At 32.2% G+C, this 16,520-nt stretch overlaps 2 protein-coding genes, 1 long non-coding RNA gene and 1 pseudogene across 3 annotated transcripts; all 4 read right to left on the minus strand.

Moving 5' to 3' along the window:
• Positions 1-528: 528 nt before the first annotated feature.
• On the minus strand, positions 529-2,863 carry LOC107904607 (cell division cycle 20.2, cofactor of APC complex). Its single transcript, XM_016831036.2, has 4 exons — positions 2,342-2,863; positions 1,915-2,190; positions 1,557-1,826; positions 529-1,474 (listed from the first exon to the last, which is right to left on the minus strand). The coding sequence occupies exons 1-4, from the start codon at positions 2,438-2,440 to the stop codon at positions 752-754; spliced, it is 1,368 nt and encodes a 455-aa protein (XP_016686525.2). The 5' UTR covers positions 2,441-2,863; the 3' UTR covers positions 529-751.
• A 1,352-nt stretch (positions 2,864-4,215) lies between these two features.
• Positions 4,216-7,859, minus strand: LOC121209832 (SNF1-related protein kinase catalytic subunit alpha KIN10-like; annotated as a pseudogene).
• Positions 7,829-9,703, minus strand: LOC107904606 (BAHD acyltransferase DCR). Its single transcript, XM_041080462.1, has one exon. The coding sequence runs from the start codon at positions 9,350-9,352 to the stop codon at positions 7,997-7,999; it is 1,356 nt and encodes a 451-aa protein (XP_040936396.1). The 5' UTR covers positions 9,353-9,703; the 3' UTR covers positions 7,829-7,996.
• Positions 9,704-11,898: 2,195 nt separating this feature from the next.
• LOC121209583 (uncharacterized) lies at positions 11,899-14,328 on the minus strand. Its single transcript, XR_005904698.1, has 2 exons — positions 14,258-14,328; positions 11,899-12,249 (listed from the first exon to the last, which is right to left on the minus strand). It is a non-coding gene; the product is annotated as an uncharacterized lncRNA (long non-coding RNA).
• Positions 14,329-16,520: the final 2,192 nt, after the last annotated feature.

Genomic DNA, 16,520 nt, shown 5'->3' on the forward strand with positions numbered 1-16,520 from the left:
ATACTAATTCTTAACTTGATTCATCACTGTACCTAACCCCGAGTTAAAATGTGGATGTTACATTATTTTTAATATATATAAATCTCAACTAATAATATTTTGGTTAAATTTTATTATTAAGTGCCTATATTTTGCAAAAATCTGGATTTAGTCTCAATAAAATTCGGTCAATTTTAGTCATTATATTTTTCAAATTCTAAAATTTTAGTTCTTACAAAAGTTATTTCCAAATTAGTCATTTTCAAATTAGGTATACATGACATATCACATGTCACTACTTACTACCATTTGGTTATTTTTGTTAACCATGTTAGTTTTTAAGAGTAAAAGTAACATAATTTTTAATAGAAAAGGTAATTTGCTCTTTGATATAATGTAGATGGATTAATTTATCTATTTTTAGTATAGGGGCTAAAATACAATATAACATCTAACACATAAGCCTCTATAATATTTTTATCAAAATTGATCAATTCGAAAAATATAAAAACTAAAATTAACTAAATATATAGATAATAAAATCCATAATTTAACCAAAGACTTTCTTTCAATTCTCCAATTCAATATGTCAGCAGAAAAAAAAATTCAAGTGTGAGAAACAATTTCAATAAGGAGTTGAAAATATAATGTACACGGGGATGAACAATTTATCCCACTGTCCCTAACATTACTCTACACATGCCATCAGAGGAAAAACTTTACAAAACAAAGAATCCAACGGCACCGCCACCACTCCTAGTCTTTTTCTTCATCACCGGATACGGTTCAACTGAGAGAATGGCTCACGGTTCACTTTCGGAGCAGTTTTAGCCACTTCTGGGACCCCAAAAACATTCCAGAATCTTAGAGTCTCATCCCCTGCTGCTGATGCCACTGTGCACCCATCAGGGCTTTGAGCCATGTAAAGTACTCTAGATGTATGACCCATTAGTTCTGCCATCTTCACCATCGATGGATATTTCCAAAGAGTTAATTGATTCTGAGTAAACCCATGGGAACTCAATAGCTCCCTCTCATTCTTGCTCCATAGCAATGAGCAAACCTGGGAGCCGGTATCAACTGAATTCAAGCATGCACCAGTATGTGTGTTCCAAAATTTTATGGTTCGATCGCCGCCACCTCCACCTGTGGCCAGCAAATTGCTCTGGAAAGGGCACCAGGCAAGGGCTTTGACAGCTGAGGTATGCTCCTCCAACCTGTGTAGCCATTGAGTTGGTGAACTTGAAGATGCCATGGACCTATCCCATATGTGAACAACATTATCATTGCCTCCGCTGGCTAGCTGTTGCCCGGAAGCCGACCATTTCAGCCCGCAAACCTCTTGCTGGTGGCCTCTGTAAGTTTCGACAACATGGGATCTAATTCTCACATCGTTGTTAACAATCTGACCATCCATTCCTCCTGTTGTGAGAATGTGATTGTTCCATGCCATTGAACCCACTCTTGATCTGTGACAACCTCTCAGAGTACGCAGCTGCAGCAACAAAGGGAAAAATTAAACAATGGAGGAACAATAAGAAGCTGCAAACTGTTCAGCAAAGACTTTAATATTGAACCTGCCGGTTGGCAGTCGAATCCCATAGTTGTACTTCGGAATTGTTCAAGCCAATGGCAATATGCCGACCATCAGGAGCCCAATTCACACTTGTTACTGGTCCGTTTTCGTCATCAACAGTGACAAGTTCTGAAGTAGAACTATCTGAAGCATCCCACAGATACACGGTGTTTCCGAGTGCTATTGCTAGTACATTGCTGCTGCCCCAATCCAATAAATTCAAGTAAAAATCGTCGACGAGATCAGGAGCATCCAATGTTCTCTCAGAGCTCTGAAGAATTGAAAATCGCATCATATTAGAGTCTATTGAAACAAAATTTTCTGAACTATCCAAAGTATCCACATCATGCTGTACTTACCTGGGGAATATGTCTTCTAGGCTTTAAGGATTTGGTCGGATGAGCTGAAGCCGTTGAGTGCTCGGAAGGGAAGAGTTCGACGGGTGCTGGTGGCTTGTTCTTGAAAGCCAAGATTCGGGTGCGGTTCATGTTCAAGGTCTCAGCCAGCTGCTTCCTGTAGGCCTCCCTGGCAGGTGAGCATGCTGTTTGGTTCTCTTTGATCTTCCTTCCGTCGGTCAGCATGTAATGCGCATAATCAAAGTCCATTGCTGAACGGTTTGGTATGAATCTATCCATCTAAACAATAACAATAAAAGCGTATTCAATTTCAATGTCATTACAAACTCTAATTTATCGATTAATTCAAAGTTGTTCTTTTGCAATAAATAAATAAAAAACCGCAGATTTGCAATCATTGAAATTAAATAAAATAAGTTCAAATATATACATTTTCCTTGGAATTCTTTCTCTGGAGAAGTTGTTCTTGAAGTGGGCATCTAGATTGACCCTTCAAGTTTGAAAAAGGACTTAAAGATCCTGCATCCATAATATCAAGTATCCAAATATATATATAATAAAAGAGAAACAAAAAGTGATAAACTATTTAAGATCCTGCAAAAAGAATAATTAAGCAAAATCCAATATATATATAATAACCAGAACCTGCAAAATTCAATCTCCAAAATTAAAAGAAAAAGAAAACAATCAACAAAAACAAAATCAAATGGAAAACGTTATAGCCAGAGAAAAAAAAAGATCTGAGAGATGATATGCGATGCGAGAGTAGACGGAGATGGAGATGTTGGAGCGAGAATTGATTGAAGATTAATGGAGGAATCAATGGAGTTTTTATAGTGAGTGCCTAAATGATAATAAGCGAACGTCTTGTATTTCGAGTAATTTTTTATTCTAGATTTTCTTCTGGAATGCGCAACGGCTACTTCTTGAAATATCTAGGGTTTATTTTGGAGAGCGGCAACGGCTATTTTTCTTCTTTTTAATAGGTAATTTTTCCTCAAATATTGTTTTTCCTTTAAATTTTGTTATTTCGTAAAATATTATGTGTTTTTTTTCTTGAACTTAGATATGATATTTTTAGGACATGATGATGAGATATATTCATTTTGTCCTCTCTACTAAAAAATATGTAAATTATTTCTTATGCATTAGATTAAAAAATAAGCTATCTCTCTATTAAAAATTTTATTCATTTTTACTTTTAAAAATTGATCTATGTATGTCAGAATCAAAATAAGGTAGACGTGCGACTCACATGTAACTTTCTTGATATTTTGTCATCCATGCAAGTTTTTAACAATAAAAATAGATGAAAATTTTAATAGAAAATTAATTTGTTCTTTAATTTAACCTACAATAACTGATTTTTTTATTTTTTGAGTAAATGAAACAAAATATAATCGAACTACTAATATAGGGACCTCCATAATATTTTTACCAAATTTCATACTTGTACGAATATTTAGAGATATTAGTCTCTATATCTTTAGATGTCAAAGTTAAAAATGAGGATTGATATGAAGACCGAAAGTAAAAATGAAAATGATTATTCATAGGAAAATCCGAGATAAAAATTCAAATAAGGTAACTAGTATAGGTGCTATTTAAAAATCAAACCAATCTTATCAGCCCAAGATGCTTACACCTCTAGTAGACATTCAAATGCTAGAATGGTCCAATATGAAGTTCAGCCGAGAAGTAATGTTTTGTAGGACGCAGGCCCTAATTGATCTTGAGATATGCAGATCGAGGACATTGATGCAAGACGTGACTTTTCAAAACATGCCCATGAACTCCTCATTTATTATTTATATATTTTATAAATATAATTATGTTTTTTTATTTATCACGAGTATGAGTTAGCAATTTAGGCAGCGGGTTCCTATAGGATATAATATAATAGCAGCTATAGATTATTTAATGAATTTTGCTGTTCTGACATTGCTTAGGGGCTTGTCTGCTTGCACTTCTCCCGTTTTGGGAGTTTGTTAATGTAAAGAAATAAATTAAGATTGTTATGCATGGTAAAATTATCTACTAATGCATAGAAAATAAAGTTATCAATATTACTTTTAATACTGTCATTATGCCAACGAGGCCTCAACTCAATTCGTACATGTACATATATTTATATTTTAATTATACTATATTTATTACACTTACAAAAATTGTCTAAAAAAATACTATCATTATTAGAAATAATATACTAAATAATCTTTAAAGAGACCTGTTAACCAAATCTTCGATTTTAGTTCCAGTTAATAAAACTACATTAATAATGCAGTATTTACATAATACTTCCTCCTATAAATAAACCAATATCACTATGAAACTACTTTAGTAATGCACTATTTACACAAATACTTCCTCCTATAAATAAATTCTATATTCGCTATCAGGATAATCGGTTAGACATTACCTGCACTTCGAATATGATGACATTCGGCGTCGCCGTTTACGATGGTGATCGATGTTTCAAAGTAACCATTGTTGTTTCCTACTTGATGTTATAATTCCTTATATTCTCCCAATGGACATGGATTGCTCGCAGAGCTTTGAGAAGTACTTCCATCATGATTTGGAATAGAATGGCCTCGACACTGTAAAAAAATAAAAATAAAAATAAAAACCAGTGCAATGTCAAACTTTGGTGCATGAAAGAAGCTGGTTCCATTACTGGTAATAGTACATCGCTACATACTTGAAACTCAGCTCCACCAAGATAGTCACTGGAGAGGCCAAAACGGTTGTCCAATAGCAAGTGGTAAACAACAGTTCCCTGGAAGATAATGAAATAAGAAACAATTCCTAAAACCCATGAAGGAAAACTGGAAAAGTTGAAACCTCGTTTTGAACTCTGTTGCAAAGAGATTCAACCAAATGGTTCCTTTCAAATCCCATCCTAACTACGTGCTGAAAGATATCATCATCAATCTGAAATTTATGTTTATCAATCAGTAACTATATAGTATGTACGTCGGCCCTGTTTTTACAACTTATGTTGAGCTCATGAGGGGAAATAGTAACCAACCTTTTGGGCTTGTTGTGTTGTATCTGGTGGGAAAACAGCTAAATATCTCGGCAGATATGGTTGAAACCATGGGTGCTGGCGGATTTCAGGAATGGTCAGTCTCTTAGTTGGATCAACTACAAGAATCCGTGCGATCAAGTCTCTAGCACCGGAAGATAAATGACTTGGAATAGTGTAAACTCCGGCCTGAAGGACAAAAAATAATGTAAAATCCAATGTGGAAATGATAGACAGGATAGAGAGAAACAACAAAGAGAAAGATCATATATGAGCATAAAAATATCCAATCAGGACCCTATTCGTTAAAGAAATCTACGAAACATGTATCATGAACTAAGAAAAAATATAAATTTGATGTCACTTGCCTTGATTTTCTTATATAGGTTAGGAAAGTTATCATCCTCGAAAGGAAGGGTGCCACAAAGAAGGGCATACGATATAACACCACAGCTCCATATATCCACTTCAGGTCCGGTGTATGGCTTGCCAGAAAGAATCTGTAACAATGGAGATCCGCATACATTAGAAAATCGCATCATAACAACATAAGAACTTCATGTTGCTTCGACTCTTCATTTTTCTTTAAGTACCCTTACTTGACATAGTATTAAACACATGATTTTCTAACCATACACGTGTCAAACACTTTTTATAGATCATAATAAGTAAAAAATCAATGATTAATCTTAATTCACAAAACTCCTACCTCTGGGGCAGCATAGTTTGGGCTGCCACAACATGTTTTGAGTAAATGACCCTTTTGCATTACGTTGCTCAGACCAAAATCAGCAATCTTCACATTATAACTGGAATCCTGAAGCAAATTTTCGGGCTTAAGGTCTCGATGAACCACCATATTCTTATGGCAGTATCCACCCCAGAAATTATCTGTTTCCAAACAAAGATTCCATGCCTGTAATTTCTCATAAAAAAAAAAGGTAGACAAATAGTAGTCATTTATATATAAGAATATCCAACAAGACCTGTTGAAAAAGCTTGCGAGCCTCATCCTCATGAAGCCTTCTTTTCAGTACAATATAATCAAATAATTCACCAGATTCTGCATATTCTGTGACCATGAAAATGTCTGTTGTTGTCTCGATGACCTCATAGAGTCGTATAATGTGAGGATGCATAAATAATCTCGATATGTTAATCTCTCTTCTTACTACAACAAAACATAAATTAAGCACTCTCTCAGTCAATAATACATGCAATAACGACGAAAAACGTAAATTCAAGCTTCGAAAATAACACTAAAGCAAACTTTAAAAGATATATTTAGAAGTTTATAAATCACATGAGCAATCTAATTAATGAACTAATTATCAACACCAAAAGTGACGAAAATAGTCAAACATTCATTCAAACAATTTGAATAAAAATTTATATATACCTTTTTCCTCCATCGCCTTAGTCTTAATTTTTGTGAGATCAAGATTCTTAATAGCAACTTTATGACCAGTCAATACATGTTCAGCAACTTTAACTTCCAAACGAACCGATTCCGGTCGTTTTGCCGAGTATGTAATTTGGTGATAATGCACTTTCCGCTCCAATTCCTCTTGATCCATCCGTTTTTATCTTCCTTCAATTCAAAAACAACTAAAAAAATCAGAAAAAAAAATTCAAAATCAATTGAATCAAAAACAGTTTTAAAATCATGCAAAGTAAATTGTAAAAAAAAAATCACATTATTGAAGAAATCGAATTGAAAATAACAAACAAGCAAAGATATTAGCTACTACTTTTTTTTCTTTCACTTTCTTTGAGGGTTGTGTTTTCGAAAGAAAATTTGTGTATATATAAGAAACTAAGTGAAAGAAAAAAAAAAAAGGAATGAAGATCTCAATGCTTTATTTTATTTAAAGAAGATTCAATATAATATATGTAAATAATTAGGATAAAAATATATAATATTTAGGTTGAAATAATATATTCTTTCCTTTTATTTTTTAAATTACTATGTTAAAGCGAGGGAAAAATATTTGGATGATGTGGCATGGACGCATAATCTGGTCCACTCAGTTTGACTTGATTAAAGTGGGGTAGGGATTACCTTAGATAATAGATACAATGTGTATATATAAATTGATGAGTTAAGTAAATACAAAAATAATAGGTAAAATAACACTCAACTATTAATAAATTTTATTTTTAATCATTTAATTATGAAAAATTATAGAATGGTCATTTATTTATTTAATTTTATCTTTTTTTATAACCAGTTGAGTAATAGTAACAACTTTTAAAATTAGTATAATAGCAACTTTAACCCTCAATAATTTTTTTTTCAACAACCTTAAATATTTATACATTGTGTCAATTTAGTTTTGATTTTTATATTTATTTTTTTATTTTTTGAACTATTTTAATCAAACAAATTTTATTTTATTACTTTTGGATATTATTCTTAGAAGGAATATTTAAAAAAAACCATAACTGTTACATGATATTGTTTAAAAAATATTTTTTTGTAAGGTTTTTAAGTTATTTTCATTATTTAAATATAAAATTTTATTTATACATCACAAAAAAATTAAAATTAAATATAAATAAATTTCACTCAATTTAAGTAACGCGATTTTTTAATTCATATTCCACGACGGTCTAAATGCTCTAGTTTGGGCCAATTTTCAATTTTTCGAATTTTTACGCACATCCTTAGTTCAAACTTCAAACGTTAGTTGTCATGGGCCGAGACTGAGCCGGGCCATAGTTCAGTCCAAGTCAATTTTTGCGCTGTTCGCATCTTTTTTCTGCAAATTTTGCCCTGATGCGATACAAGATTATTATGTTTAATAATTAAATTTTATTAAATTATTGCATAGAACACCACATAATTACCTTAATTCTAATGTGTCGTTAAATTTGAGCAACATCACCTAAACAAGACAAAACCATGCAGCACTGCCATTAATAACACAGACCCAACAACCAAAGACAAAACATTAAAAATACGAATTATTAAAATATTACAAACACCAAAATAAATCCTAAAACGGTAATTAGCACACTTTCAATTTTCACAGTACCCTACTTCCATGCAAAATACTATACTTCCATTAAAAACTCTTTATCCTTCTCCAATTTCTCCATAGCTTGAGCTTCCATGGTGATTTCAACGTCAATGCTCCGGCCACCGCTCTTCCCTTGATACAAATACACCATTCCATCGAACCTGTTGTTGGATCCACTCCTCACCCCTACCGGCTTTCCCCACCCGAAATCCACTTCGTAAACTTTAAACCTCGGGGAGCTTCCGACCGCTACGCAGTTGACACCGGCGTCTTTGAACTGGAAAATCTTCGGCGCTGCTTCCCATGCCTTGTTACGTTCATCGATGGCTTTAGCGTCGTGGGATTCTATAGCTTTTTGTATCACTGAAGCTCCGAATGACGGTGGGTTTTCCAATAACAACCCGGCCGCTGTGGCGGTGAAGATGGCTTGAATCAAGTTTCCGAAGTAACTGTCGGGCATCGGTGGATCAACCCTTTTACGACAATCGGCGAAGACAGTAAAAACCGTGTAGTCTTCGGGTTTAAGGTTACGTGCTTGGGATACGTGTCGCCAAATGTGGACAGCTAGAGATTGGAAAGTCGAGAACGGTTTAGAGCCATCGGACGGTGGTGGGGTTGAATTAACTCTCGATTTGATCTTATCGACGGCGGCTTCGGAAAAACGGAAGAGTTTCTCCCTCATCTGCGGCGCCGGCTGGCCTTGTTTGGTGGCGTCGTCGCCGTTGCAGGAAACAACCGGACTGAGGTCGAGCTTCACGCGGGTGTTTCGAGCTGTGGTCCGATCAAGAAACGGCGGCACAACGACGGAGCTCGAAGTACCGTTACAGATTTGAGCCCAAGAGCTCATAAAATGCCAAGTGGAGGTTCCGTCGAGGATGGCATGGTTGAAAGCACACCCCATTGCAACACCATCTTTCAACTTCGTCAACTGTATGGACAAAAGAGGCCTGTGAAGACCCTCCAAGTTCAAGACGCCATTAAAAGGTATCAATTCCTTAAATGAGCTCGTACCATCATCACCGGTCAATTCATCGACGGTAATCCCCTCTGCCACGGCTTCCACCACTTCAACACCATCCATATCATCGTCATAATCAACTCTAAGAACCCCATCGTCATCTTTCCCGAGCTTACCTCCTAGCTGATAAAACTCCTCTAACACCACCCTCAGCCCTCCCTTGAGCTTTTCAACCTTGTCCTCGAACTCACCACCACCGTCGTTCTTGTAAAACAGCAGCTTCTGGTTATAATAGAAAGCCAGGTAGGGGAGATCAAATGTGACCAACTGACACTCTTTTCTTCCTATCAACTTACCCGGCTTGACGTGGCTTTTTCCGGTGATTCTCACAGCGGTCGCCTCCTCCTCCTTCCCTGCTTCGACGCCTGCCATTTCCTTTATGATCGTTATTTGGTGCTGAGATACAAAGATTTGTGGCTACAAATAGAAGAAGAAACATAAAGACACACGCTTGATGTAGTTGGGTTTGCCATTAATGGTATTCATGAGAGCAGCTGTGATCCATTAATAGGACTGATTAGTCCCCCACTGGTTAATACGGGGAAGCAGTATGGGGTGAAAATGTGGTAGCTCACTCTGGTATGGCCAAAAATAAATGTCAACATTGAATAAATAAATAAAAAGCCTAAAAATTTGTGCTCTTTGAGCAGCAAAAGATTGTAATATATGGACTCAAAAGATTGTAATATATGGAAGGATAATATAATTTGTAGCCCGATATATTAGTCAAACAGAGGGTTTGAATCTATTCACGTCAAATAAAAATTGTTCGAAGTAAGTATAAATTAAAAATTGAGATAAAAATTAATAGTTAAATAGGTTCAATTATTCTTTTATTGTTAGTTTAATTGAATTGATTAAATTAAAAATTAGTGGTCTGAATAGTTTAATTATTAGTCCAATTTTTGAAATATTATATATTATAAAGATTGTATCACTGTCATTATTTAATATTTTATATAATTTTTTAATTTTTAAGTGATGATGTAATACAAACTCAATACTATGTTATTAAAATTTTATATTTTTCAAGTTTAAAAATTAAAATTGATCTATTTTCAAAGTTCAGATACTAAACTAAATAAAAATAATAATAAATAATAATAGATATCATCCTATATTAAAAATGAACTTGGTAAAATAAACAAATAAGCATGAATAATAGAGATATCTGTAATTTTGTAATATGTTTAGTTTATAGTTTATTATTCATATTTACATTTAGATAATAATATATTTGCTAAGTTTAATATTTAAATTTATTACATATTTTTAATGGTTAAAACATAAAATTAAGTAAAAAAAATTAAATATGTGAAAGATAAAATGTGACGTATCTCTTTGATAAAATTTCAGGGCCCGTAATTAGTTTTGAGCGTTGTTTGATAAAAAGATTTATTAAAATAACATTCAATTATTTATACTATTATTTAATATTTTTACTTAATTTATAACATTACTATATTAGGCATCAATTCAAAAAAATATTAAATTACTTAACTTTTTTACATTTTTATTACTTTATCAATTGAGATTACATAGATCTTCTATTGTAAGCAAATCTCAAAATCAATATTTATATATTTGAGAGACTTGCCTAGATAAATGTATTGAGATTTAAGCACTTAATCTGTTATTAGAAAAATAATTTTCTAAGAGTGTTACTTTTATAGTAAAATCATTTGTGGTGATTTTACTTCTTGTGATCACAATGGGTGATAATAGTGGTGAGAGTATTGTATCTTCGAAGTGCAAGAGTGAGGGAAACGATCAAGGAGTGTGTTATTGAGTAGGTTCACTTTGTAAATGTTGAAGATAATGCATGTTTCTCACTTAACTAAGTTCCATAGACAAAGAGAAACTAAATTGTGTAATCATCTCCTTGTATCTTATACTAAATTAAATGTTTTTTTTTTACTATCATAAAATATTAGTCTAAATTAAGAGTGATTTGATATAACTATAACATCGTATAATTAAATTAAAGTATAATTTTATAGTAATGTAATTAAAATTTTAAATATATATTTAAACTTTTATTTAATTTAAATAGAGTTATCGTATTATTGATTATTAAAATAAATATTGATATTAGAAAAAAATAAAAAGAGTATATATATGGAATTTTCATTTTGATCTCCCAATACATAAATAATAAACAAAATTATAATTTAATTGATAATAAAAGCTAAAATCATCATGGTACAGTAATTTGGAATGCATGAATTCAAATGTGCTTATACACGTAGTATTTTTCATTTTAGGAGTTTAAAAATTATAAACAGTTTAGCTATTGTATATAAAAAATGGCACTTGATCGCATTTGAATTTATATCATTCTAATCATTATAATAGCACTTGTGCTAATTAAACTAATACTTAATCGATTAAGTAAAGTGTGACACCACACTCTCGACCCAATCATTGGATTCAAATGCGTGACATCACATTCACTGGTGGTCCCGAGACACGTTCTTGCTATCTTGAGACACTAATGTTGAAGTACCTAAAATGAACATTCCAAGCATGCATTTTACCATTTATTACAAACCAAATTTGTACCTGCTTATTTCAAACGCCCAATACATCTCAATAACAACCTAATCATGAAATGTCATTCGAAACACCACAATCCAACAAAGTTACTGACCATATATCAGACCTAAGCACAAAAATGAACAAATCGTATGCTGAGTGATGTACATACTCAATGATGTTAGCATAATTTGAAAAAGACCTCAATAAAACTATGAAATCAAGTTTAATAGCATGTTTAGAAATCATCTTATTACATAATAACTATTAAGCTATTAAAATTGTAAATCATATTAGTTTTCATGTTAACTGACTTGTAAATCACCCAAACATATTCATTTGACACATTTGATTGCCTAGTATATCGATGGACCATCAGGATATTAGCGCCTCGTTTTGCATAATTCAATTAAATCTCAATATCCATGTTTACTCATTAACCATTAACCGATACATTACACATGCATTTAATTATCGATACATTCTCTATTGGCTCAAATTTGAGGATGGATACACAGATAAATCCACCAACACACCAGCATACGCACCAAAGTACTAGTCAAGATTAAATGCATCAATCCCACCAACCACACCAGAACACTCGTGCCCTCATGGTATTTGAGCTGGTGATACATTCTCGCCTCCTAAGATTTAGAGAACTGTCATAATATAATATGTGCCCAGCGCTAGATCTCTCGCCTATCAAAATAGACTCTATAGTATGTCAATTATACCTGCAACTTTATATTCCAAAACTGTTAATAGGACATTTTCCTTTATCATGTATAATCAAATCATGTTACATAGGAAAATAACATCCCAATATCACATTCAACCATATAACATAGATAACCTTTTGATGTCATCATTACCACAAGTACACAGTCCAACATATACCAAACCATTTTCACCATATACATAACATCACAGTGCAATCTCTTATTTAATTTACATATTTCAAGCATATCTTGAGCTTATCAGTAATTAAGTACATATATACCTCGAATTGTGTTTGATGAAAATATTATTTGATTATGTTAACTGCCTATTAAAGCATAAATTGAGGTCAAGTTATGAGTGCACAACTTTACCTTTCAATTAACCAATTTAAACATAAACCATTCTTAGTATTCAACACAAATCAACTTAAACAATGAATCATATAACACCTTGTTTCAATAAGAACTAATATAGTCATTTAAACTCAACATTGTACAATCTTTCAAAAATAATTTCAACCTAATTAATTCTATGTCTTAATTACTTAGTAATTAAGTGAAATCAATTATGCTAGCACAAATCAAAATTGTTGCCCCTATTTCGATTCACATTTGTCCCTCAATGTTTCATCCTTGTTGTTAGCTACGTTCGATAAATTTAATTACGAAAATTCATTAGTCAAACTTTTCAAACATATGTTACAACAATTTAAACACGAATGCATTTATTTTAATTTGATCATTCGAATTACTAATGTCCGCAATACGTATATCTCACAATTTACCTTATCAATTTTAAATACGACTTCATAAATATAGTACAATAACCTCATAAGACTATTATTCACTATCAAACCTCAAAATTTTATCACTTAAAATTAGTTCTTTACTAACAAATAATTAATTCTATAATCTAAACTTGATTCAAGGTTATACCAACAATTTCCACTATCTTTCAATCATGATTTTAGCACAACCAAGCTTAGTTATATTCAATTTCATGTTTTCAATCTTCAATACATTATAAATTCATTAATGACAAGTTGAGAAAAACTTCATAATAGCACAAACTAAAAATTCGGTTAAGCATATCATGTTTTCTTAACCAAAACTCCATGAACAATTTGTAAAATGTGTTCACTTACCTCAAGTTAATTTGGCCGTGTAACACTCCCACGCCCGAAACCTTCACCGGAGTCAAGCTTGAGGTGTTACTAAACTTATCTTACCTTTTAAACAACTCTAAACCACTTATTTTAATTTTTGGAATAAACTGTTTTTCTGCGTCATAGTTGCTTAAAAATTCATTTCTCGAGTTTCAAAACTCAAAATTAAGATCCGTAAATTTTTCCTGAAACTAGACTCATATATCTATCTATTAATTTTTTTCTAGAATTTTTGACTTGGCCAATTAGTACAGTTTATTAGTTAAAGTTTTCCCTGTTTCAAAACTCGACTGCACTGACCTCTTCTTACTACGAACCATTTTTCTTCCTGTACAAAATTCATATGACTAAGACGTTTGTTTTTACCAAAACTAGATTCAACAAGGATTCTGACCATATAAATTACACCTTCTAATTATTTTTTTACTATTTATGGTGAATTTCCAAAGTTGAAACAGGGGATCCAAAAATTGCTCTGACCCTGTTTCACTAAAACTCAGATATCTCATAAAATATAATACATTTACCTGTTTTTCTTATTCCATAAGAAAATATACATAATAAGATTTAATTTCATATATTATTCATCTTCAAACTATGTTTCTACAATTTTTAGTGATTTTTCAAAGTTACGTCATTTCTGTTACTTGAATCCGTTTTTAGGTTACTTTCACATTTTTCATAATTTTCATGTGATAATCATCATTCAATCATACATTTTAATAAACATGTATATCATCGGCTATTTTATTAGCTAATCACTAGCAAGTATTTACACATCATTCATTGTTCATATTATACCAAAAGTAGCTAAGTTTCTATACATGCCATACCCAAAACAAAACGTCTAGTTATACCGAGTTATTTCTTTGATAGTGTGATCGGCCTCCGACGTTTCCTTTGATCCCCGAGTGACTAGATAAGTACTATAAGAAGAAGAAAATAAAGAGATTAAGTACTAGGCTTAGTAAGCTTACAAGCAAATAAATCACAACATTCAACATAATGGATAATTATGCATAATATCATCTAACATCATAAATTTCTTTACTTCTCAATTTCTATCTTTTTCTTTATTCCCTTACCTTATTTCTTACCTGACTTTTCCTTTTCATAAGTATAATCTACTTTTCCTTTGCTGTTAATTCACTATAATTTAACTTGTATCCTGACCCGTTGAACCACTCGGAATACTAAGGACACTAGGGTCGTTCCTGTCTATCAATATCCTGCCAATGCCATGTCTTTGACATGGACTTACATGAATTATTCCTGTCTCCAATGCCATATATAATATGGACTTACATGGCTCAATCCTGTCTCCAAAGCCATATTTCTAATATGGACTTACATAGCTCATTTCTGTTCTGTCCTGTCAACCCTAATATCCTAACATTCCTAGGGTTCAACCGGGGCTTTCTAACACTTTTTTTCTGTCACTTCACCTTAAATTCGACTTTAAATATTTTCATAACATAAATATATAAATGCTGGAAATTGACAATAATAATGTAAAATAAAAGAATATTGCATTTATTTACTGTAACTTACCTTGATACAAAACGTGACTAAACTTTACAATTTAGTCATTTACTTTTTCTTTTCCCCGATCTACTCCCGAATTTCGTTCTTCTTGATCTATAATAGAAAATTTAACTTATTTAATATTCACATTTATTAAAACAGTCCTTGACCCAAACTTTTGCAAAATTATATTTTTACCCCTAAACTTCCACATATTTACACTTTTGCCCCAAGGCTCGTAAATTAAACTTCATCCTATTTTCTTATGTTTTATGACATGCTGATCATTTTTCCCTTCTATGGCAATATCAAAATCACACTCTAACATATACTTATGACTATTGGTATTTTTTTCCAATTTAAGCCCTTTTACTCGTTTTCACTTAAAACCGAGTAGCATAAGTTGTTTAACATAATTTAAAACCTCATATTCTATCATAAAACACCAAAATACACAAATTTCAGCCATGGGTATTTTTCCAAATATGAACCCTAGGTTGAATTATTGCTAGAATAAGCTTAATCAAGTTACCGGGACTCCAAAAACGTAAAGATCATTAAAAACGGGGCTTGGAATCACTTACTATGAAGCTTGAAAGTTGAAGAAACCCCAGCTATGGAGGAGAGCAAAAATCGGCAGAAACTAATTGAGAAGATGACCATTTTTGTGTTATTTTCCCCCTTTTTAATTCATTTAATATCCAAATGACCAAATTACCCCTCCTTACTAAACTTTCAAAAATTCCTTCCATGTCTTAATTTTTGTCCATGAACTTAAAATTGGTCAAATTGTTATTTAAACCCTCCTAATTAATATTCCAAAGTAATTTCATACCAAAAACTTCTAGAATGCAAGTTTTGCAAATTATTCGATTTAGTCCCTAACCTCAACTTAAGCACTTTTTGCATAGAATTTCATCACGAAATTTTCACACAATCATGCAATCATACCATGAACCTCAAAATAATAATAAAATAAATTTTTCTACCTCGAATTTGTGATTTCGCAACCACTATTCCGTTTAGGCCCTATTTCGAGACATTACAGGCCGAATATGGAAGAAGCTCAACCCATATTTTTCTTTCTTCCATAGCCGATTGTAGATGAACAAGAAAAAGAGAAATGTGTTTTCTCTTTCCTTCCACTACCACACTTATGTTTGTATTAATTTAACCTTAATTAATTATTAAAGATAATTAATCAATGGCCATGATCATTTATCAACAAATTTGGTGGAGATCAACGGGTAGAATTCATTGCAACCCGCTAGGCTAATTAATCATTTGCTACTTAGAGACCTACAAAAATTCCAAATCAAAATCCTCTACTTTTGGTCACCAAACAATTTAATACCTGTACTATTTCCTTTAATTATTCAAACCAATCACTTTATATTTCTGGTTACTAGTTCAATGTTCAAATAATAACTATCTCCGGTTTAATAATAGAGCTCTCCCGGTTTAAAAAAAGTCAGACTCAAAAATCAGTTTTTTCAATCAGAAAAAAAATCGGATTATTATACTATTTAAATTCGATTTATCAATATCTTCTCTCGTAATTAATTAATAAATAACTCGACACTCCTTAAATTTTAT

The sequence above is a fragment of the Gossypium hirsutum genome, chromosome A11 (genome assembly GCF_007990345.1).
Source record: "Gossypium hirsutum isolate 1008001.06 chromosome A11, Gossypium_hirsutum_v2.1, whole genome shotgun sequence".
Lineage (NCBI taxonomy): Eukaryota > Viridiplantae > Streptophyta > Magnoliopsida > Malvales > Malvaceae > Gossypium > Gossypium hirsutum.

Coding starts and splice junctions, on each gene's coding strand:
- LOC107904607 (XM_016831036.2), bottom strand. CDS start 2,440: ATGGATGCAGGATCTTTAAGTCCTTTTTCAAACTTGAAGGGTCAATCT. Junction 1,827..1,914: donor CTAGAAGACATATTCCCCAG/GTAAGTACAGCA, acceptor TCAATTCTTCAG/AGCTCTGAGAGAACATTGGA. Junction 1,475..1,556: donor ATTCGACTGCCAACCGGCAG/GTTCAATATTAA, acceptor TTGTTGCTGCAG/CTGCGTACTCTGAGAGGTTG.
- LOC107904606 (XM_041080462.1), bottom strand. CDS start 9,352: ATGGCAGGCGTCGAAGCAGGGAAGGAGGAGGAGGCGACCGCTGTGAGA.